General features: G+C 43.3%; 1 protein-coding gene across 3 annotated transcripts in view; it reads left to right on the plus strand.

Annotated features, from left to right (window-relative positions):
* The window catches only part of LOC115195636 (collagen alpha-1(XVIII) chain), an 81,967-nt gene that overhangs the window by 45,708 nt on the left and 12,587 nt on the right, over positions 1–23,672 (plus strand). For all 3 annotated transcript variants that reach the window (XM_029755710.1, XM_029755712.1, XM_029755711.1), the window contains exons 5-28: positions 256–348; positions 4,833–4,950; positions 5,144–5,184; positions 5,555–5,746; positions 6,308–6,334; positions 9,648–9,710; positions 10,041–10,118; positions 10,251–10,307; positions 10,477–10,605; positions 13,072–13,125; positions 13,268–13,303; positions 13,676–13,801; positions 14,113–14,172; positions 14,299–14,334; positions 18,088–18,129; positions 19,451–19,513; positions 19,708–19,743; positions 19,880–19,963; positions 20,330–20,395; positions 21,269–21,331; positions 21,969–22,058; positions 22,158–22,193; positions 22,647–22,700; positions 22,913–22,969. In XM_029755710.1, coding sequence (XP_029611570.1) covers positions 256–348; positions 4,833–4,950; positions 5,144–5,184; positions 5,555–5,746; positions 6,308–6,334; positions 9,648–9,710; positions 10,041–10,118; positions 10,251–10,307; positions 10,477–10,605; positions 13,072–13,125; positions 13,268–13,303; positions 13,676–13,801; positions 14,113–14,172; positions 14,299–14,334; positions 18,088–18,129; positions 19,451–19,513; positions 19,708–19,743; positions 19,880–19,963; positions 20,330–20,395; positions 21,269–21,331; positions 21,969–22,058; positions 22,158–22,193; positions 22,647–22,700; positions 22,913–22,969 — 1,701 coding nt within the window. The remainder of the gene's footprint in view (positions 1–255; positions 349–4,832; positions 4,951–5,143; positions 5,185–5,554; positions 5,747–6,307; positions 6,335–9,647; positions 9,711–10,040; positions 10,119–10,250; positions 10,308–10,476; positions 10,606–13,071; positions 13,126–13,267; positions 13,304–13,675; positions 13,802–14,112; positions 14,173–14,298; positions 14,335–18,087; positions 18,130–19,450; positions 19,514–19,707; positions 19,744–19,879; positions 19,964–20,329; positions 20,396–21,268; positions 21,332–21,968; positions 22,059–22,157; positions 22,194–22,646; positions 22,701–22,912; positions 22,970–23,672) is intronic.

Here is a 23,672-nt window from a genome sequence, read left to right on the forward strand (position 1 = left end):
GGCTTTACAGATTGTTTTGGTTGATTAGATTTCTTTGTATTTTTCCCCCCTCTGTTTGTATCTCTGTTTTTTTTAAAGTATTTCCACATGCATAAGCCTGAGTTATTGCTACTTGGAAAAGCATTAGAAAATTGTCTTGTGATTGAATATGTAAAAAAATAAAATAAAAGAGATTGCAAATTCATGAGTCATAATTGAAATGGTATGTTATGACAAGGTTGTTACTAGAGTAATTCCATTGTTATTCTCTTTCAGGCGTCTGGGTATGGGAGTGGAGACGACTCCTTCGATGACACAGAAACTATGGATGAAGTGAAGAAGGTAGTGGAGGAGAGAGAGTACATTATGGTGAGTGACACACGCACGCACGCACGTACAGACCCAACCATGGACAGTATATTAACATGTAGACACCTTTTATCCCACAAGGATAGTTTACCAAATACTTCAATTGAAACGTCAACAAAATGTACACCTTCAAAATCCATACGTCCACGGTGTTTTTACAGTACATCCAGAATCAAAGGGCCTGGGATCAATCCAATTCAAAAATGTCCTCCTAATAGGGCCAGTTAGGTGGGAGACGTGGAGATATGCCGTTCCTCCTGCCAGGTTCTCCGTGTGAGAAATGCTCTTAGCTCAGCCAGATCTGGGCTGATGTTCTTGGACTGCGTCCGGGAGGAAAACGTTTCCTCTTCTGAATATCAGCTGCTTTTTGACACATCTGTGCTCCACTCCCCCCATATCTCACCACTGCCATTTAGATAAGAACACATTGTTTATTCCCAGAGGTGGAAATGAAGCCAGCTCGTTTGATATGGAGTCTATTAGAAAAGGTCAGAGTGAGTTCTGCATCCAAAAACATGTTACTGTCTGTCTCACTCCCACTCCTCTGCTGCATCCCCCTGCCCGTTTGGAGCGAGATGTATTGATCTTTAACGTGAAGGACATTTTCATGCCTCAAAAAATGATCTAAAGTTGACAGACACATCCCATGCTATATGTCGTGGAGATCATGCTTTGTTGACAAGATACTTGCACCGTCTAACTATCCCTTTGACACTGCCTTCCGTCATCTTTTCAGTGCATTGCACTTTCACATGGACACCAAGCAGACTGCTTAACATCACAACTGCTTAGTCATTCACTGATGCTTGGCAGAGTTTCTCTTCTAATTTCCCATTAGCTTTTTCTCTCCAATTACCAGGGAATGGATATGATCTGAAAGAATGTGATGAGATCAAGAGTTCAGTAGGAGAGAACACGCAGTGTTCAGGTCAATGGGAATTTTCTAGGACACTTCAGGGAAGCACACTTCTAAGTACAAGGAGAGTAGTAGCCCAACTTTGAAGCACCACATGGTTGTGGTTAGTCAGTTAGGCAACACACTACCAAGGTTACTTACTTCTCTCTCTCCCCTTCTCTCTCTTGTGGTCTCTCTCTCTCTCTCTCTCGCTCTCTCTCTCTCTCTCTCTCTCTCTCTCTCATTCTCTCTCTCTCTCTCTCCGTCTCTGTCTCCCTCATTCTGTTTCTGTCTCTCTTTATCTCTCTCGCTCTCTCTCTCACACTCTGTCTCTCTCTCCCCTTCTCTCTATTGCGGTCTCTCTGTCTCTGTCTATCTCTCTCTCTCTCCCCTTCTCTCTCTTGCGGTCTCTTTCCCGCTCTCTCTCTCCCTCACACTCTCCCCCTGTCTCTCCCTCTCCATCTCCATCTCCCTGTCTCTCTCTCCAGCTGTGTGTGAAGGTTGGACTTTGTGTGGTCTACACTACCCTCCCTTACTTCTCCTTGAGGCTGTTCCCACTCACAGCTTGCTTGTGTCCTCTGTCCTAGCTGGCATTGGGGTAGACTCAGGAAGGGTGATTTGGCTAATGGGGAATTTCTGGATTTTCTGAGGGAAAACTGGTCCTAGATCTGTGCCCATGGGCGGCTTCATCCGGGAGCATAGGATGTACTGAGGCAGGGGAGGGTGTCTCTGGCATTCCAAGTGTGCTTGTGGATTCGGTCCCAGCGTTTTCCTGCATAGCTGGTTTGGCAGGGCTCCTGGTCCGTCAGCCCACACACATACAAACACATTCATACACACGCATGCTCACACATATGAATACAAACATAAACACACACACACACACAAACACACATCCACATAAACACACATCCACATACATCAGCTGTGAGCCAGAGAAGGAGAGAAAACACACCATGCAGCACCTCTGCCCCCTACCGGAACAGAGTATGAATTAGGCAGTTTGAGAAGATTTGAATCCTAAGCAACCTGCATAGACATTGTCTGAAGTACAGTAGACCAACATAGCTACTGTAGTAGGTCAAAGCTGTGTGCTGGAAAACCTTGCTAGAGCATGGGTAGAGTCGTCTTGCTGTTGCTCATGTGAATTTATTTTTTCAGCTTTCTTACCTGCCTACTTCTCACTTAAAACATATTTTCGCGTTTATTTAAAAAAAAATTGAACATAATATAAAAGGACACACAATCAAAACCACAGGTCACAATTACAATAGAGGATCAATTACATCAAATTATTTTACAATTGCCACAGTTGTAAATGTGTAGTTTTAAGTGTTTACAATTACCATTTTATTACTACAATGACTATTTTATACAGCCACCCCCAACCCGCCACCCCTGCCACTTTTTTTATTTTATTTTGTCAGAAAAAGGAGGTTTGAGTTTCAGAAAAACAGATATAATCCTAACAGGGTCAAACCTAACAGGGTGGACATTTGGAGCCTAAATTAGTCATAGCTCTGTGGGTGATTGAGATTAAGATAGCATAACTGTAAACACTTGAAGAGGATTTAACTTGTATTTTGTCATTTTATGAATTTTCTCTATAATTTAGCTTAACAGGGTGGAAATGTATGAGTGAGGCAAGCAGACTAACATGAAAAAATTGATATTTTATTACACCATTGTTTTCCCACCAAACAAATAATGATACTTCCTGAACCGCATGTCATTGTGGGAAGGGGCTGTTTTCTTAAAGGAGAATTACTACAAACTAACAGGGTATAAAGTGATATCAGGGACACACAGAAAGTGTTAAATACAATAATGAATACAATAATCATGAAGGAAAAAACAAAATGTTTTGATGAGAGAGATTTTAACTAGTACTATAAAATAATAAAGAAAGATTGTATTATTTTATGGCTTATATTTCTTGTAGAATAACACCCGGCAACACGGCAAAAACGCCTACATCCACAGATTTTTCTTTTTCAAAATGCATAAAAAGTCCCTTTCAAGATCCATATTTTGTCGTTTTTAAGGTAAAGCACACCTGACCTTATATGTAAACGTTTTGGAATTCACATTTTACACTAAATAAGAGGTGATTTTTCCTGGGGAGAGAAAAGGCACCGGATGGTAGGTGGACCTACTTACCTGAATACTTACCTCAACATACTTACCTCAACATACTTACCTGAACATACTTACCTCAACATACTTACCTCAACATACTTACCTCAACATACTTAGCTAAATACTTACCTCAACATACTTACCTGAACCTGAACATACTTAGCTAATACTGTAAAGCAGTGGTTCTCAACCTTTTTAGCTTACTGTACCACCAACTGAATTTTCCTGGAGTACCCCCTCATTTTCCAATTAAGCCTATGGTCTCATGAGTCTTCTCAAGTACCCCCTGTGGATAGGCCAAGTCCCCCCAGGGGTCCTAGTACCCCTGGTTGGGAACCACTGCTGTAAAGAACCTTCAGTTTGATGGCTAGCTAACTGCCTGTGAAAGGGGGATACCTAGTCAGTTGTACAACTGAATTCATTAAACTGAAATGTGTCTTCCGCATTTAACCTTCTGAATTAGAGAGGTGCAGGGGGCTGCCTTAATTGACATCCACGTCTTCGGCGCCCGGGGAACAGTGGGTTAACTGCATGCTCAGGAGCAGAATAACAGATTTTTACCTTGTCAGCTCGGAGATTCGATCCAGCAACCTTTCAGTTACTGGCCCAACACTCTAACCGCTAGGCTACCTGCCGCCACCTCTGCACCTCAGCTTCCATAATCTGATTCTTGATGTGGATGTGTTCCAGGATATTCTCAAGGAGACACTTATGAGACTGTTTCTTCTTGAGAACTTTCATATTTCTCAAAGTGGCATTGTATGCATGAATCACCTTTCTATCCACACACCTGACTGTTTTCACCAGCTCGTCTCTCATGCTTTCAAAGTTTTTATTTTTGTCCTGAAACTCATTCACCTTGTTCTCCTTTTCACAAATATCCACAATCAGAGAATACATATTTTTCACCAGTTTGCTGTTATACTCTCTCATGATGGGTTTCATTCCAGCTCTTGTTGGAATCCACAACAACATGGTAGAGGCAACAACATCAAAATCATACTCGCTGTCTGCCAATGGTAAAGATCACAGGATCAAACTTTCCAGTGCTGTCAATGGCAAACATTTTCAAGCCTTGGGTTCAGAATGTGTTCACAAGAGTTAATGAAAGTTGTTCAAATAAAGTTATGTAATAATCCACCAGAGAACCAGAAAAGTCCTCTAAATCGTATGTAGTTTGCCCAGTAAGGACTGAAAGTAAATTCTGAAAATGCAACAAATTATCATGGCAACAATTCAACCAACCATTCCAAATTCTCGGGTCTCCTTGATACAAAATGCAAAGCCGTAGCAATAATGCTTCAAAACAATTCAAACAAACGTTCCAAATTCTAGGCTTTTCCTAGGGCGACAAAACCAATCTTGCAGAACATGATGAACCTGACTCTAGCTGTATGTTCAAATGATGCATTGTTTTAAATTTCTTCCCGCTCTCCCCCTACCCCCTCAGCCAGAAGATCCAATGATCACCCCTGTGCGTGCCCCTCCCACAGAGGCATCGCCCAGTGACGATGAGGAGGATGCTGGCGAGACCTCAGGTCAGGAAGTGGAGCTGACCGCTGAGAGAGGTGAGAGAGAGACATGGAGGAAGACTGTACACAATTCATTCATTTATGATCCTTTGAAATGAAAATCCACTGCATGAACATATTATCCCTTGTGGTATTTACATGAAGAGCCACCAGGTGGCGGTAAAACATGGCGAGGCAAGGAGCCATATACTGTACATTTGTATTGATGATTTTGTATCTTTGGCCACAGGACCAAGTCAGACAGCGGATGCAGCCTATAGACCAGAAAGTGTAAGTATCAGTTTTTGACTTGAATGAAGGAGATTGAATAGAATGTAACAGAAGACCTGGAGTGTGTTACCTGATCTAGAGAAGTGGTTGTCAAATCTCTCGTTAGTTGTAGTCCTGAACTTGCTCATCTGATTCACCTAGTCAAAGGCTTGATAATTAGTTGACAAGTTGAATCAGGTGTGCTAGCTCAGTAGTCCAAGTACATGGAGTGGCTGGGGGTCCTGGAAGAGAGGTTTGAGAACCCCTGCCCTATTGTACCTGACGAGCCATCAATAACAAATCATGTATTGCCAATATACCAGACATACCACACTTTTCTAGCTTGTTCTAAAACATCCTTTCATGGTGTGAGTCTACTCTCCCTCTCCAGGCGACGCCCAGTCAGAAAGGAGAGCGAGGAGACCCAGGGCCAGCCGGACCCCCTGGCTCCCCCGGCCCCCCAGGCCCGCAAAGCCCGTCAGGCGATGGCTCCTCTGGGGAGGGAGAGCCAGGACCAAGGGGCCCCCAGGGGCCTCAGGGACCAGCAGGAACACCCGGAGCACCCGGCAACGACGGCCAGCCAGTAAGAGCATGTTTGTTATAGCACAACATCCCCTCCCTTCACCACCTATTGATCATGTTTATCAGCACTGCATTGTAATTGGGCAAAATCGCAGTTGTATCTGTTTACGGTCGATTCATTCGTTCTCTTTGGCTCCTAGACAGTGCCTGCCAAACACCAAACAACACCCTGCCTGATTTGTCATGCTACGCAATGCACAATAAACACAGTGAGAGCTCGGCAGTTGGCAAGCGATAGGAGCGCATTCTCTATTCTCCGTCTCACATTGTGAACATGCTATTCTTTTTATTTGTGTGGTTTGGCCCGCCCGGCATATTTTTCACCAAAATAGTTCAGTTCAATTGGCGTTCTCTCTCTGTAATTCTGTCTCTATAAACATCTGCTATTGTCTATTTTAATGGCCTATTTAGGTGGTTTCAGGCCTTCGGCCGTTGTCCATGACGGCTGTATTGTCATCTTGTTCAGTGGTTGAGAAGGGCAGTTTTTGATGTAGCTGATGTAAGTTTATGGGGTCAAAAATAGTTTGGGGTCTTTTCTATTGTTGTTTTCTTTGTTCTCCAGGGCAGTGGAGGGAAAGATGGCGACCCTGTAAGTACTCTTCATGTGTCATTGTTCAATATGACTTCTGCGTCATTTCTTAGCACTTCAAGCTTTCGTTATTACTAGACTCACACATCTCTGAGTTGAGATTACTACACTGTGTAAATGAAACAATTTTTCTGTACTATAGTCTACTTACAGTAACTGTTTCAGTGTTAGGCCCTACAGTACACAATACATAAGACTTGATCCTGTGGTCCTGCTACATACAATGACTCCCACTCTCTCTCTTTCTCAAGAACACTGTACACACACCACAGCTTCCCAGGCACACACACAACCACACACACACACACACACACACACACACACACACACACACACACACACACACACACACACACACACACCACAGGAGGTTGGTGGTATATTAATTGGGGAGGACGGGCTCATAGTAATGGCTGGAGTGGAATATGTGGAATGGTATAAAATACATCAAACACATCGTTTCCATGTGTTTAGTGACATTCCATTCAGTCCATTTCGTCCATTATTACAGTTTTTTTACAATCACTTTGGCAGTAATTTCGGAACCTTGATGTCATTTTTCAAAACTCTAGACACAAAACTCACAACCAATGATCAAAATGCACATTTTTCAGAACTCTAAAACTTTTTCCAATTGCTTGGATACAATACACATAAAGCTAAGATAATTTGTTCATTGAACTAAAATCATCTGTTCAAAATGACACAACTTAACATCAAAGTATTACCATTTCAAAATGCAATTCACCCATTACGTCTGAGATGACTGTCTATTCATTTCATTACAATGATCTAACTATCAATTAATACAACTGATCAAAATGATAAGTAACTGTTGCATTACTCTTAATGCATAGTTTTATGGAAACTGACAAAGAATATTCCATGTTTAGATCATGAAAGTTTCAGGATAACGAGATCCATTGACACCAATTACCGTGGAACATGAACCAATTGGACTACATTATCTATGGATGTAATATTTAATCATCCTTCTTTATCAGACACTGTTTCTATGGTCCCATGTACCACTTTTCCAGACCATGTTTTCAGATTTGACATTACTGTACACTCATAGGCCACTTTATTAGGTACACCTATCTAGTACTGGGTAGGACCCCCTTTTGCCTCCACAACAGCCTGAATTATTCACGGTGTTGTACGTTAAGAGATGCCCTTCTGCACACCACTGTTTTAAACAGCTGTTATTTGAGCATTTGTGGCCTTTCTGTTAGCTTGAATGAGTCTGGACATTCTCCTCTGACCTCTCTCATTAACAAGGTGTTTTTGCCCACAGAACTGCCGCTCACTGAATGTGTTTTGTTTATCGCACCATTCTCTGTAAACTCTAGAGACTGTAGTGCATAAAAATCCCAGGAAGGCAGCTGTTTCTGAGATGCTGGAATCACCATGTGTGGCATCAACAATCATACCACGGTCAAAGTTGCTTAGATTACTCATCTTGCCTGTTCTAATGTTTGGTCAAACAACAACTAAAGCTCTCTACTCTATACGCTCTATATATTGAGTTGCAAGCAGCCACATGATTCGCTGTTTGAATGTAACCTTCCTTGATGGGCTAAATCAGGTCTGTAAAGCTGATGGCGTGACCTATGTCATTGTGTGGGATAATGTCGGGCTCCACCATGCTCAAATGGTGCAATCGTGGTTTCAGACCCATCCACAATTTACCACCCTGTACTGACCCCCATACTCTCCTTTCCTAAAACCCGATTGAGGAATTTTTCTCCACATGGAGGTGGAAGGTATATGATAGGCACCCTCACGAACAAGCCGCCCTTCTCCAGTCCATGGACGACGCATGCAATGACATCACGGCAGACCAGTGTCAGGCCTGGATTCGCCCGAAGATTCTTCCCAAGATGTTTGGCTAATGAAAACATTCATTGTGATGTGGATGAGAACCTGTGACAAAATCCACAAGACAGGGTTGATGGAAATATAGAAGTACAGTAATCCAGCCTTTGTTTTGCTTTTTACAGTAAGCCAGGTGAGGAACACTGCAGTTTATGTTTTACTGTAGTTTTTTTCTTTTTTTGTAGCTAATTATTTTTGCTTTGATTCAAAGAAACCTATGAGTGATTTTATTGTATTTCATCAATGCATTTCAGATTTTGTTCAATGATTCCACTGTGTCTGTAGTATTCACTCTACTAGTCCTTTTAAATTGATGTATTTACGTGTAATACCATAATGAAACTTGTATCACATATTTTGTACTACAATATTTAATGATTGAACGAACAACTACACAGTGAAACTATCGGTATCTTGTGTGTGGGTGATCTAAATGAATGTTCCTATGGTATTTCATGATACATTTGTTATTTGAACCAATGATTCTGCAAGTGCAAGGTTTCTTTTAAGATATGAATGCACAATGCAATGTTTTGAACATTGGACAGCCTGTGTTACAAGTGTTGACCGTTTTGGGTTTTGCGTCTAGAGTTTTGAAAAATGACCACAAGGTTCTGAAATGCGTGCCAAAGAGATTGTAAAAAACTGTATGAGTCGTTCTCCCCTCAGCAGCCTCCTATGAAACACACACAACCTGCCAATATCTCACATGTGTGCACCAGACCCAGTCCTTTAGCCAATAATGGAGGAAAGGGGGATATAGTGATTTAGAAATGTTTTACATAAATTAGGAAAGTTTAGTCATTGTGCATCCAGCTCTAACAGCTGTAGTTCAAAATGGCTGACTATTTATTTACAACTCACGTCCCTAGACATCAGAGATGAGCAATGGAGAGATGATATTCTACGGTGGTCTCTCTTAGCCGTTTTTCATCTGTTCTGTGCATTTTCATTGGTTGACCGAGAGCACCTGCCCACCTGTGGGGTGGGATATAGGTCCTGCTAACATGTGGTACATCTGTGTGGGGTTCTGTGTGTGTACGTCTGTGTGTGTGTGTCTGCATGTGTGTCTCTGTGTGTGTGTGTGTGTGTGTGTGTGTGTGTGTGTGTGTGTGTGTGTGTGTGTGTGTGTGTGTGTGTGTGTGTGTGTGTGTGTATGTGCGTGTGTCTGCATTTGTGCACACAGCCTTGTGAGTCATAAAGGGGCCTCAGAAGAGATTAGATAACTGTTGTAGTGAATACCGTGGTGAATGTTCTCTTTGAACACTGTGTTTATGGAGTGAGATATAACTCGAGGAGGAAGGGCCACACATGAATCCAATCTCCAACTCCTGCCAATCCACCAATCATTGTTAGAAAGCCGACAGTACAGTACACGACCCATATGGATTTCTATATATGTTGCTAATACTCACTTGCTGTGTTCCTACCACAGGGAGAAAATGGAGTTCAGGGATTCCCAGGCTTGCCAGGAGATCCTGGTCCCAAAGGAGACAAGGTGCAAAACACATAGTGTATAACATCACTGTTACAGAGGGTACATGATGTACTAGTGACCTACAGGTTTTAGCAGCTACAAGGTCATGGGGGACTGTCACTGAATAGTTCAGCAGTGCTCTACGTCATTGCACATTATTCATCTAGCCGAGCACCAACACACTCCATTCAACTAATCAAGGGCTGGCGATGAATTGAATCAGATGTGTTAGTGCTGGCCTTGAACAATTCCCCCTACAGGGTCCCGTGCCCTAGGATTGGATTGAGAAACACTGATCTAGTTGGTTGTTGTGTTTGACCCTGGATTGTGTGTTGTTGTTGACCCCTGTAGGGTGATCCTGGAGTGGGCAAACCTGGTTCCCCCGGTCCTCCCGGGCCACCGGGTCGACCCAACTCATCCAGATCCCTGGTACGTAGTGAAATGAACCACCCTGGATGTGTGGATTAATGGATGGATGGATGGAAGAATTAGTTGGTTGATTGATGGGTTGTTTGATTTTCATCAGTTCATTGATTCATTGTAAGTTGATGTGGTTTGCAGAATGGTGTGGACGGTTCAGGCTTTGAGGACTTTGACAGCGACACAGAGATTATGACAGTGAGTGGCCATCCTTTTCAAAAACCTAGAATCCACTTGCTGTTGTTCTGCTCTCTGATTGCAGCCACAAAGACTGTTTGGATACACAGTTAGCATTAGCGTTAATGCGTTATGACGGTTACGCTATTTGTTACCATTAATGTTAATATTATTTATTTTCTTCATCCAGGGTCCTCCTGGTCCACCGGGTCCTCCAGGGCAGCCTGGCCCCCCAGGTTCGTCTGAGGGCCTCTCTGCGTCACCTGGAGCCCCTGGGGCCCCCGGGAACGATGGAGAGATGGGTAAACCGGGACTGCCTGTGAGTCACCCAACACTTTACTGAAACGCCATCACTCTCACTTATACTGTTAAAGCCAGTGAGTGGTAAAATGGTGCCATCCGTCTATCACTTGTAGTTCTAAGGGCCAATTAAGCAGCTGTTATAGCACACCATGTGGAGAGGTCAGCATTGGTACATTCCAACCCACATTTGAAGGAGACTTCTAAAACCGTATTGTAGACACAACTAAACTCTGTGGTGGTGTTCCAGATTCCATTGCTGACCTGGCCTCTGTTTCAGGTGATGCTGGGTTGGTTTAGAGGCTCTGGTTCTGGATCTGGATCTGGATCGGTATTAAACTCTGGTGGTATCTGTTCATTGAACCTGATGGGCCAAAAAGGCATAATTTCCCCCACAACTTCCCTTCATTCCCCATGTTTCTTAACACCAGGCATCTGTGGTTTTGCTGCAGAACCATGAACAAAGGGGGTGTGTGAGCTTACAAATCAATTTCTTCGAACAAATTGCTGCCAGATAATCAACAGCACGGAACTCCAGGTGTCTGCAAAAGATTTGTCAAACCCAGCAGCAACCTTCAGACAACCTTACAGCAATCCCTTCTGTTGCCCAGCACAACTATAACATCTCTGACCGCTACATGACAAGAGATGCCTGGAAACCATTTGGATAACGCATAATTCCCCTGCAACCCTGCAATTTGTTCCGTTTGCTTAAGCCTAGAACGTTCTGGAGGCCCAATGTTTATGTGAATGATTGAACGGGTGATTGAGGGACCCAGAGCAGCTGTTGCCTTGGTGAGATCACCATGGAGCGGGACCTTCGTGACACCAATCTGGCTGCCTTGACAACTTGTATTGTAAATGATACTTTCTGACCTGCTGTGAATTGGGGAGATTTTTACTGTGGGAAGGAGGGCTGTAGACAGAGGCATGGAGGCAAATATTTATTTGTAACTGTTTCAAAAAGTACATTGGAATTTGACTTTCAATCATGTACAGTTAAGATAGTTTAATGACTGATATGGTTATATAATAGGGTCAAACCTCTATATTGGTGTGTAAAACACTGCTTTTGTAAACATGAAAAAAGAGGGGCGTTTTATTATTGTTGCATGTCTGTTAATCAATCTAGAAGGAAAGCAGGAGTGACATCACTCACACACCAGTTATTGTGTGTGTCACCCAGTCTCTTAGGCAAACTGGAAAAGGAGCTCTGTGTTTATAAGCAAGTCTGCTCCCCTTTGCTACGGTAAACACAACCCCAGTCAGCGTGTCTTTCGTCCCTCTCTCTCTGTGTGGTCTAGGCTGCCTGCGCAACGCTCTACAAGCTGCCTGGCCTGGCCTGCTGTCCTCAGAGCATGTACACAGCTCAGACTTCTCGTCTGTTCAAAGCCAGACCTTGATCACAGAGCACTATGGGAATTCCAACCTTTTGTGTTTGACAGAGTAGGTCAAAGTTTGCATTATCCGATGATCCAGGGTCAGGTCTTTTTTTTCAGCCCCCTACTGGTTAGGTTTGGGATCGGAGGGTAGCTGTTTGAGTAATCTGATCCTAGATCTGTGGTTAAGGCCGACTTGTACCTCGACAGATTTGACAGTTGCCCATGTGATCATGCATTCCCAGGTCCCAACTTCCCACAGACAGACCCCTGATTACTTGGCTCTGCTCCAGACAGCATGTAATATTGTAGCTACACACTGTTTCACTGTTTGACTGTTTCATCAAACTACATGGCTGTTATGTTTCAAATCCAACTCGACATGTACTCTAATCAACCTCCTCTTTGGTGAAGTACAGGGATCTCACAGTCATCTTTCCACAACACGTCACAATCTATTTCCATGAGATTTGGCAGTGTTTATGCTTACTTTCCCAACAGTGAGATATTACTCAACAGCCTAATCCAGCCTCATGACATTCTAATCTGTTCTGAATGACAGATTACGGAATGTTATTGCCCAGTCCAATAATCTCTCACTTAATCTGTTGAGAAACATTTTGAAGTCTGTTTCACGATACGATTCACAAAATACAGTAAGACCGTTAACCAACGGCGATAAAGATATTACGAGTCTAGTGTGGAAAGGTTAAAGGTTAAGAAGCGATGAAGCAGCAATGTAATCTTGGCTCCGTGAGCTAATGGCTGCTGACTGCAGCTAGACGCATCTCATGAAACATGGTCTCTCCCATTATTCGCATCGTTGGGGAAAACTGCCTTTTGACTTGAGAATGTAGGAGGCTTTACTCGCATGTCTGTTATGATCGTTGAAACTATGTATTGAGTTCTGGCTCTTCTGAATAGATTAATAAATTCATTATTTCTAAATTAGCCGGTGGACTAAAGATACAGTATATTGTCTTGCTGGGCTGTCAGATCAGACACTTCACAGCTAAATACAATCTGACAAATGGAATGATCCCATACTGGGCAGAACTACCTTACAGAGAAACACATCTAATCTAAGTAATTGTTCCATCTCCCAGGGGGTTGATGGACATGATGGGAACCCTGGTCCAGCAGGCGAGAGAGGAGAGAAGGTACGACCTAGGCATATAGACCTCTGATATCCTGTGTACTGACTGCGTAGAATCTATCATCTCAAGACAGTCTCCCTCTGATGTAAAAAGAGCTTGAATTTGATTGATTTAAATTGATTGAAACATTGACTTTCTTTGACAGGGTGAGCCGGGTCTGAGCGGACCTCCTGGACCAAAGGTAAAGTCAGAGTCATGCTGCTCCATCACTCCCCAAGCTAGAAGTGACTATAAAAAACACTATTCAAACCCAAACACACTTGTTCCCCACATGTGAATCAAGTGATAATTACTGCTAATAACCAGAACTAAATATATATATATTTTTAAACAATACCTATGCCTAGCCACTCCCCCATCAGCATTTTCAGATCTAAAGAAATATCATTGGCCTAAGCTACTGTGATGCCTCCACCTTCAAATGGGTGTAGTGGAAGCCCCCTCCATAATACTTACACCCCTCCAGTTCCTTCACATCTTCAAAAATTGACATTGTAATAATGTATGCTGCTTCAGGTGGTTTTTAGACTGAACCATTGTGGTTCTCTCCCAGGGGGAGCCAAGTGCTGCAGGGTTCCCAGGTCTGCCCGGCTCAGAAGGCCCAGAGGGGAAGCCAGGCCTGAGGGGCCCTCCTGGGCCACCGGGACCCCCAGGAAGGGGCTTCAGCTTGGACCTGGAGGTATGATTTCACTCATTCGGCTCTCCTGTCTGTCAGAGGGTCAACAACATACTGTACACCTGTTAGATTATTTTCAAGCTTTTGTAATGAAGGATAACTAATACTGTTCTCATAACAATGTTATGTATTATTGTATTATTACTATCAACTTTAAAGTGATTTACATTGTATGTTGGGAGGGATGGGGACAACGACTCACCCTATACATCACCAATGTGTAGCACCCACCTTAGTGATGCTCGGCAGCCATTTTGTGCCAGAGGGCTCATCACCACACACACCAGTTGTCATTGACTGTATGTTGTTTACAGGACATTGAGGGGTCTGGGACACTCGGTGGCTTTGGGGCAGTGATGCCCAGAGGCCCTCAGGTAAGAACACAAAGAGTGGTTTCTATATGGAGCTGCTGGGACACCATTTTGTTTATAAGACTGATATACATATGAAAATGTGTATGATTAATACTAACAATCATTTTTACCTGGTGCTTTCCACAGGGTCCTATTGGGAAACCTGGTCCTCCAGGACCAAAGGTACTGTATGCCCTCATGTCTTATATCACTGACACAGTGAGCTTATTCTATGTACCTATCAGGCATGTTTTAATACAATATCATGTCCCATCTTTCAAACAAATTGACTATGCTAAAAGCTAACTATGTGAGGCAGCTACTTTCAAAAACACACTTCAACCTGACATCAAATTCAACGTGTACTTGCAGTCGGCAGTCTTTGCACGACCCGTGGATGTTCGCGTGTATGCTAGACACACAGTAGTTCATGTGCTAAAATGTCTACGTGTACTAGATCCTTGGTGTGAAGTGTGACTCACTTGTTTCACCACTGACTGTGATGGATTACCTTCTTTTTTTATATTTTCAGTGGTATTGTTAACAAACACGCCCCCATAAAGAAAATGAGAATTAAAAACAGGTTCAGCCCCTGGTTCGACCGTGATCTGGCAGAGTTACTCCACCTCAAAAATTCCATTTGGCGAAAGGCTTGGCACACGCATATTCAGGCCGACTGGCTCTCGTTCAGGAAAATGAGAAATAAGCGCACTCAGGCTATACGGAAGGCCAAAGTTAGTTACTTTAAGGAGCAGTTCTCTCTCTGTGGGTCTAACCCCAAGAAGTTCTTGAAAATGGTTATAGACCTGGGAATAAACCCTCCTCCTCACAGCTGCCCATGTCCCTTAATGTTGATGATGTGGTTGTTACTGACAAGGAGCACATGGCTGAGCGCTTTAATCCTATTTGACTCAGCCATGCCTCCTTGCCTGTCCAACATCTCCCACCCTATCTCATGTGACTAGCCCCGATGCTCCTCCCTCCTTTTCCCCTGCCCCGCTACAAGGTTTCTCCCTACAGGCAGTCACTGAGTCCGAGGTGCTAAAGGAGCTCCTTATACTTGACCCCATCTGGGTCAGATGGTTTAGACCCTTTCTTCTTTAAGGTTTCTGCCCCTAGAATTGCCCGGCATGTCAGACCTTTTTAACCTGTCTCTCTTCTCTGGGGAGGTTCCCATTACTTGGAAAGCAGCCACGGTGCGTTTTTTATTTAAGCTGATCCTATCTGTTATAGGCCAATTTCTATTTTGCCCTGTTTATCAAAAGTGTTGGAAAAATTTGTCAATAATCAACTGACTGGCTTTCTTGATGTCTATAGTATTCTCTCTGGTATGCTATCTGGTTTCCGCTCAGGTTATGGATGTGTAACTGCAACCTTTAAGGTCCTAAATTATGTCACCATTGCCCGTGATTCTAAGCAATGTTGTGCTGCTATTTTTATTGACTTGGCCAAAGCTTTTGATAGGGTAGACCATTCAATTCTTGTGGGCCGGCTAAGGAGTATTGGTGTCGCTGAGGGGTCTTTGGCCTGGTTCGCTAACTACCTCTCTCAAAGAGTGCAGTGTATAAAACCAGAACATCTGCTGTCTCAGCCACTGCCTGTCACCAAGGCTCAATCCTAGGCCCCACACTCTTCTCAATTTACATCAACAACATAGCTCAGGCAGTAGGAAGCTCTCTCATTCATTTATATGCAGATGATACAGTCTTATACTCAGCTGGCCCTCCCCGGATTTTGTGTTAAATGCTCTACAACAAAGCTTTCTTAGTGTCCAACAAGCTTCCTCTGCCCTTAACCTTGTTCTGAACACCTCCAAAACAAAGGTCTTGTGGTTTGGTAGGAAGAATGCCCCTCTCCCCACTGTTGTGATTACTACTAGGGTTTAGAGCTTGAGGTAGTCACCTCACACAAGTACTTGGGAGTATGACTAGACTGTACACTGTCCTTCTCTCAGCACATATCAAAGCTGCAGGCTAAGGTTAAATCTAGACTTGGTTTGCTCTATTGTAATCACTCCTATTTCACCACAGCTACCAAACTAACCCTGATTCAGATGACCATCCTACTCATGCTAGATTACGGAGATTTATAGATCGGCAGTTGTGAAGAGGGCACGACAACACCTTTTCCCACTCAAGAGACTGAAAAGATTTGGCATGGGTGCCCAGATCCTCAAAAAGTTATACAGCTGCACCATCGAGAGCATCCTGACCGGTTGCATCACTGCCTGGAATGGCAACTGCTCGGCATCTGACCATAAGGCACTACAGAGGGTAGTGCGTAAGGCCCAGTACATCAGTGGGGCCAAGCTTCCTGACATCCAGGACCTATATACTAGGCGGTGTCAGAGGAAGGCCCAAAAAATTGTCAAAGACTCTGGTCACCGAAGTCATAGACTGTTCTCTCTGCTACCGCAAGGAAAGCGGTACCGGAGCTTGAAGTCTAGGCCCAATAGGCTCCTTAACAGCTCCTACCCCCCCAAGCCACTGTTGAACAACAATCAAATGGCCACCCGGACTATTCACATTGACCCCCCCCCCCCCCCTTTGTTTTTACACTGCTGCTACTCGCTGTTTTTTATCTATGCATAGTCACTTTACAAATGACCTCGACTAACTTGTACCTCCACACATTGACTCGGTACTGGTACCCCCTGTATATAGCTTCGTTATTGTTATGTCATTTTCTTGTGTTACTTTTAGTTTGTTTTTTTTACAAAAATGTCACTTTAGTTTATTTAGTAAATATTTTCTTAACTCTATTTTTTGAACTGCATTGTTGGTTAAAGGCTTGTAAGTAAGTGTTTCACGGTAAGGTCTACACCTGTTGTATTCGGCGTACGTGACAAATACATTTGATTTGATTTTTATTGAATTTTATTTGCCACCAATTCTCCTTATAGGACATATCACTGCACTCTATTCTCCTCTGTAAACTGACCATCTCTGTATACCCGGCGAAAGACCCACTGGTTGATGCTTATTTATAAAACCCTCTTAGGCCTCACGCCCCCCTATCTGAGATACCTACTGCAGCCCTCATCCTCCACATACAACACCCGTTCTGCCAGTCACATTATGTTATGTCCCCAAAGCACACACATCCCTGAGTCGCTCTTCTTTTCAGTTCGCTGCATCTAGCGACTAGAACGAGCTGCAAAAAACACAAACTGGACAGTTTTACCGCCATCTTTTTATTCAAAGACTCAATCATGGACACTCTTACTGACAGTTGTAGCTGCTTCGCGTGATGTATTGTTGTCTCTACCTTCATGCCCTTTGAGCTGTTGTCTGTGCCCAATAATGTTTGTACCATGTTGTGCTGCTGCCATGTTGTGTTGCTACCATGTTGTTGTCATGTTGTGTTGCTACCATGCTGTATTGTCATGTGTTGCTGCCTTGCTATGTTGTTGTCTTAGGTCTCTCTTTATGTAGTGTTGTTTCTCTTGTCGCTATGTGTGTTTTGTCCTATATTTTTATTTTGTTTGTTATTTGTAATCCCAGCCCTCGTCCCCACAGGAGGCATTTGACTTTTGGCAGGCCGTCAATGTACATAAGAATTTGTTCTTTACTGACTTGCCTAGTTAAATAAAGTTAAATAATAAAAAAAACATCCTACTGCACACCACTTAACGTATCAACCATATGAATCACAGAGTCAGTATACAGGTGTATAAGATCATAGGACTGAAATCTTGCAATACTTATAATGTGCTTCAAGTGGTTCTAAGAATGAAATCATCTGGTGCGAATGTGGCTGTAAAGTTTTCACTGCCCTGCGTAAACCAGAACTGTGTTGGTATTTGTTGTGAGTGTGCATGTTCTTGTGTTCATTTCTATTTGGTATGTGCAAGTGGCACTACATATTCAGAATATGTAGTTCTACATACATGTAAAAGGTTACCATACCGACGGCCATTTTATTTCTCCTTCACAGGGCAAAGACGGGCAGGACGGGCTTCCTGGTGTAGCGGTAAAGGTGGGTCCCCACTACTCAACTGGTTCCCATTCATCCTCGGAGAGGAAGTGCAGCCTTCCCCACCATGTGCATTCTATTAGCCCGCTAATTTCCAATGAATTCCTCTCTGACACATCTGTACACAGGCAGGGCCAGTCGTCCAGGTCTCAGGCACTGTACCTCACATGCACCAGCACCAGCACCTTGATAGAGACATCAGCTAGCATTAATGTGAAAGTTCAGATTTCATTAAAGGGAAAGTTCACCCCAAAATCGAAGTTTGTAAAAACGAACTACCGTAATTCCAATCGTTCCCATTCTTTTGGGATTGAGTCCTGTGTTTTCCCATCTGGTTTGATGATGGAGTGCTGCATCAGATGACCTGGCCTCCACAATCATCCGACCTCAATCCAATTGAGATGGTTTGGGATGAGTTGGACCGCGGAGGGTAGGAAAAGCAGCCAACAAGTGCTCAGCAATATGTGGGAACTCCTTCAAGACTGTTGGAAAAGCATTCCTCATGAAGCTGATTGAGAGAATGCCAAGAGTGTGCAAAGCTGTGATCAAGGCAATATATTTTGATTTGTTCAACACCTTTTGGGTTACTAAATGATTCCATGTGTTATTTCGTAGTTTTGATGTGTTCACTATTATTCTACAATGTAGAAAATAGCAAAAATAAAGAAAAACCCTTGAATGAGTAGGTGTATCCACACGTTTGACTGGTAGGTATATACAGTACCATATACAGTACCAGTCGAAGGTTTGGACATACTTTTATATATATTTTTTTAAATGGGAGAGGGGAAAACAAACTCAATATACTTAAGACGAAATCAAAACTGTGTATAAATGACAATGGACCTACATTCATACAGTTTCTTGACTGTCCAGCTCTGTAATAATCACTAGACAGTCAGGGGGCATCGAAAATTCCCCAAATGATGAATAGAGGACTTTTTTTTGCATATTTTGACTTCAAGGAAATATAACCAATTTTCAGTGTGGCCTTCCGGACCACATACAATCTCCTCATTACGATAAAAAGGTTTTCAGAAGTATCACTCATTGATGAGGTCTACTACCATAGGTACGCAGATGAGGTAGTTAGTTGGAGTTGTTCCTCAATTTTGGGCTGCTCTATGTGGGTTGGACACTCACTAGCATCTCAAACAGATCTAAAAACTCTCTTATTTTAACTTGATACTGTTTTTGTCTACTAATGTTCTAAATAATGTTATTTTATGTTTTGTGTGGGCCCCAAGAAGAGTATCTGCTACATGAGCAACAGCTAATGGTGATCCTAATAAATAATCCATCAATTTCATCTCTGTTCCTCTAGGGGGAGCCTGGTGCTCCGGGAGCAGCAGGGTCCTCTGGGCTGGACGGACTGCCAGGGCACACGGTCAGTACTTCACCTGCCTTTTACTGACCTATTCAATCTCCTCTATTTGCCTTTTCTTTTGAACTTCTTTTGATTTTAAAATATTGTCATCTGTCTTTATACCCTTTACATTTGTTGTCATAGGTTCCTCATAAAATGGTCTCAGGTCTCAGTTATGTTTAGTCGTTATAGTGTTTGCCCTTTCTTCCATGCAGGGAGTGAAGGGGGACAGCGGTGATATGGGACCAAAGGTACAGTATCACTCCTGCTGACTCCATTCATGTCAATATGTTATGAGATCATCGATTTCGACTGGCCTTCTGGAGCCAACCAAGCTGGCCCTGTTCTTAGTTCTTCTAAAACTGTGTTCTATGTTCTGTGTGTTAGGGAGAGAGAGGTCAGAATGGCCTCAGTTTCCCCGGCCCTCCAGGACCTCCCGGGCCTCCAGGACCAGTCATCAACCTCCAGGATGTAAGTGGATCAACCATGAAGAGATCCTAGGGTCTAGGGCCTAGGGGCTAGGGCCTAGGGGCTAAGGAGTGTTTCTTTACGGGGACAGTTATCCAGTTTACTTCTGATTTATTGAGTTACTCAGCTGTAATTTTAACACCACACTAATGGCAGTATAATATGTCTTAATCCCTTAAAATTACCACTAATCTCAGTTTCGGGAGGCAAATTTCATTGGCTAATATTATACAGTAATTAGCTGTTATTAGAGCAATTAGAAGTGTTACAAATTACATTGTTATCACCCCTACTGATGAGCTCATATGGGACCGTTTTAATGTGGATGTAGATAGTGATGTCGCCACCTCTCCTCTCTGTACTCCTCAGCTCCTGCTCAACAATACAGAGGGTGTGTTTAACTTCTCAGGAGTGCTGGAATCTCAGGGGCCCAGGGTGAGTAGACTTAGGCTTGTGGCGTGTGTGTGTGTGTGTGTGTGTGTGTGTGTGTGTGTGTGTGTGTGTGTGTGTGTCTGTGTGTGTCTCCTTCAACAGTGACACAAAGCATTTCACAGGCGAGAGTTGAAGCAAGTGCACCCATAAAATGGTCACGGAGCAACACATTGTTAACTTCAGTTAATATCTTTTGAGATTACAATTGCCTTCACGGTGCTCTTTAAAAGCTCTCCGTTTTTTGCATTAACAAGATAGCATGACAGAACTCCTTTTGTATTGTTTTGGGTTCGGCGTACTCGCTCTCCCAGAGCAATTATGTTGAGAAATGGCTGGAATCATATCAAAGATTTGCTTCAAATTGCTGTAACGATATCTGTCATGCATGGTCATCAAAAAGTGGTTTGTGTGTCCCACGGACAATTAGGTCCAGGTTATAAGAGATGCATGTTGAGGTATTTATCTGTGACTGATATGGAGGTTAATTCTACAGTGTGTAGTTAAGTTTGTTGGATTTCTTGGTACATAAACATTAGATCATTCCTTGAAACAGACTGTTGTTTTTTGTATGGGTGAATAACTGACAAATAGTCAAACAAATCAGATTTTCTCTCTTGCTGCTCAGAGGATCTGCTGGTAGGTTACAGTACCAATGTATTATGTCTGTCCTTTCTCTATTGCAAAATATACAATATGCGGCCCACACTTCTGGCACGAACTTGACAGTGCAAACTTTATACAGTGCAATCAGACAGGTACATACTGATAGAGACACTGCAGCTGACTGTTTCAGTGACTCTGTTTTAATTCATTATTAATGTTTATTTATTTCAATTATTAATACATTATCTATTCACTGACTATGATTATTCCCAGGGGCCACAGGGTCCAAAGGGGGACTTGGGGATGACAGGTATCATGGGGCCTCCAGGCCTAAAGGTATGTGTGTGTTTGTGTTATCTGTCTTTGTTTTGGGTTTAAGAACTCAACTAGAGGTTAACTATCGCAGGGTTTACTATAGCATAACCTTTTGCTATAGGGGCCTTTTCCAAACAGGATTCAATGGACATCTAATATACAGGCTCAAAGCCTTTTGAATTCCAATCAATTAAAAGTGTGTGAAACTAAACACCAGTGCTCATGATTAAAGCTACGACCCCGGTTGCTGCACACTATTGATGTGTGAAAGCCTGCTAATGTGTTCCAGACTGTGCAGCCATAGACAATATATAACTGATTCAGTCTAGGCCCATGGAACAACATGAATGAGATTATTATCTAATGTTATCCTTTCTCTGAGAGGGGCTCAAGGTGCCTCAACATGCATGTGCTGCACATTACCCTTGGGTTCATGTTTGTGTGTGTGTGTGTGTGTGTGTGTGTGCGTGCGTGCGTGCGTGTGTGTGTATGCATGTTTGTAATCTGACTGCAAGTGTGTGGACAGTATTCATATCATCTTATTGTGTGTGTGTGTGTGTGTGTGTGTGTGTGTGTGTGTGTGTGTGTGTGTGTGTGTGTGTGTGTGTGTGTGTGTGTGTGTGTGTGTGTGTGTGTGTGTGTGTGTGTGTGTTTGCAGGGCGAGAAGGGTGAGCCAGGGGTCATGGTTGCCGCTGATGGGACTATGATGTCTGGACTCACAGGGCCACAGGGGCCCAAAGGGATCAAGGTAAGTCTTACACACACTACTTCCTAGGTCAAAGTTCACATTGGCTGCCTGGGCTCTAGTTGTGTCAGACACTCACTTTGTTTCCTGACTCCTTCGCAGGGCGATCGTGGTGTACCTGGACCAGCTGGCGTGATGGTAAGACTTTATTGGTTTCTCAGTTTGATAACGGACCTATAATAAACAACTGACTCTCGTGTGCATGTGTGTGTTATGTTGCCAATACAGCTCTGTGTGTGTGTGTGTGTGTGTGTGTGGAGGGGGGGGGGGGGGGGGGGGTGGTTGTTGTTCCCTACACTGAGTTCGGAGTAATCCCTTTGTAGTAACTAACCCCCCCCCCCCCCCCCCCCCCCCCCTTCTTTGTGTTGCCGCAGCTGCTTTCATTCAAAGTGTTTTGGAACATTTTTATCAGGCCAAGTCCATACGCACATACATGCCTGCTTCTAGGCCCCCTATCCAGCCAATGCATATTTTCAGGCGTACTACGGACCTGTGATGTATCCTCATCCGCAGTGCACCTGCTGACGGGAGAAATACAAAAGAGAAACAGTTCTGGTCCTTCAAAGGTTCCTTTGTTGTTGTTTTTTACAGGGTCCCATTGGGCCAGAAGGACCCAAAGGAGAATATGGCTATCCTGGTCGTCCGGTAAGTACAGTACCTCACATTTTCATTTGAGCCATTCATTTAACATCGTAGACTGATAACAATAGCAGTAAAAAAAAAAGATTCACATATAGTGTGTTCTTCAAACCCAAGGGCACTCCATTGGGTTACACAAATAAAACAGCACTACAGACTATGATCATATCACTCCAATGCATTGGACCGTTGGTGATGTGGTGTGTCTCTCGCTACAGGGTCGTCCTGGAATTAGTGGGCATAAAGGAGACCGAGGAGACGCTGTGGTTGTGTCGGTGAGTTGAACCCTCTCCCTTCTTCCCTCCCTCTTTAGATGGGTCACAGTCACAAAGGTTTGAGAACCACTGCTCTATTGCCATCTGAAGGTGGCGCCCCCTAGCCAGAGCCAAACGATACTGCAACTGTTTGGTGCCTTGCCACTTTCCATTCCTTTCCATTCCAACTCAGCCACCACCGAATATTAGACCTAGACCACACACGGCCCATGAACCACATGGTTGACCGTCTGACACCGACTCACCACACAGCTGGTAAAGATGCCAGTCGACACGTTGGCATTGGGATTAGTTGTTTAACAGGCAGTCTCGTGCCCAGACAACCCCAACATGCGATGAAAACAACCGGCTTATTTATCGACGGGCACTTGAAAGCACCCCGTAAATAAAATAGCTTTTGTTGACTTTTAACAAGACATCTTTCCTCAACATGTGTCAGAAGTTCCTGGCCCATCCTCTGTGTGTGACGAAGCAACAGTGTGCTTGTTTTTCGGGTCTGTCCATGTGCTGTGGTGTCTTAGACACTTTTACTGTTGGTTTAACTGACTGACCAATCTTAACCAGACCTTACAGTATATACAGTACCAGTCAAAAGTTTGGACGCACCTACTCATTCAATGTTTTTTCTTTATTTTTACTATAATAGTGAATACATCAAAAATATGAAATAACACATAAGGAAATCATGTAGTAACCAAAAAAG

This window comes from Salmo trutta, chromosome 6 (genome assembly GCF_901001165.1).
Source record: "Salmo trutta chromosome 6, fSalTru1.1, whole genome shotgun sequence".
Classification (NCBI taxonomy): domain Eukaryota; kingdom Metazoa; phylum Chordata; class Actinopteri; order Salmoniformes; family Salmonidae; genus Salmo; species Salmo trutta.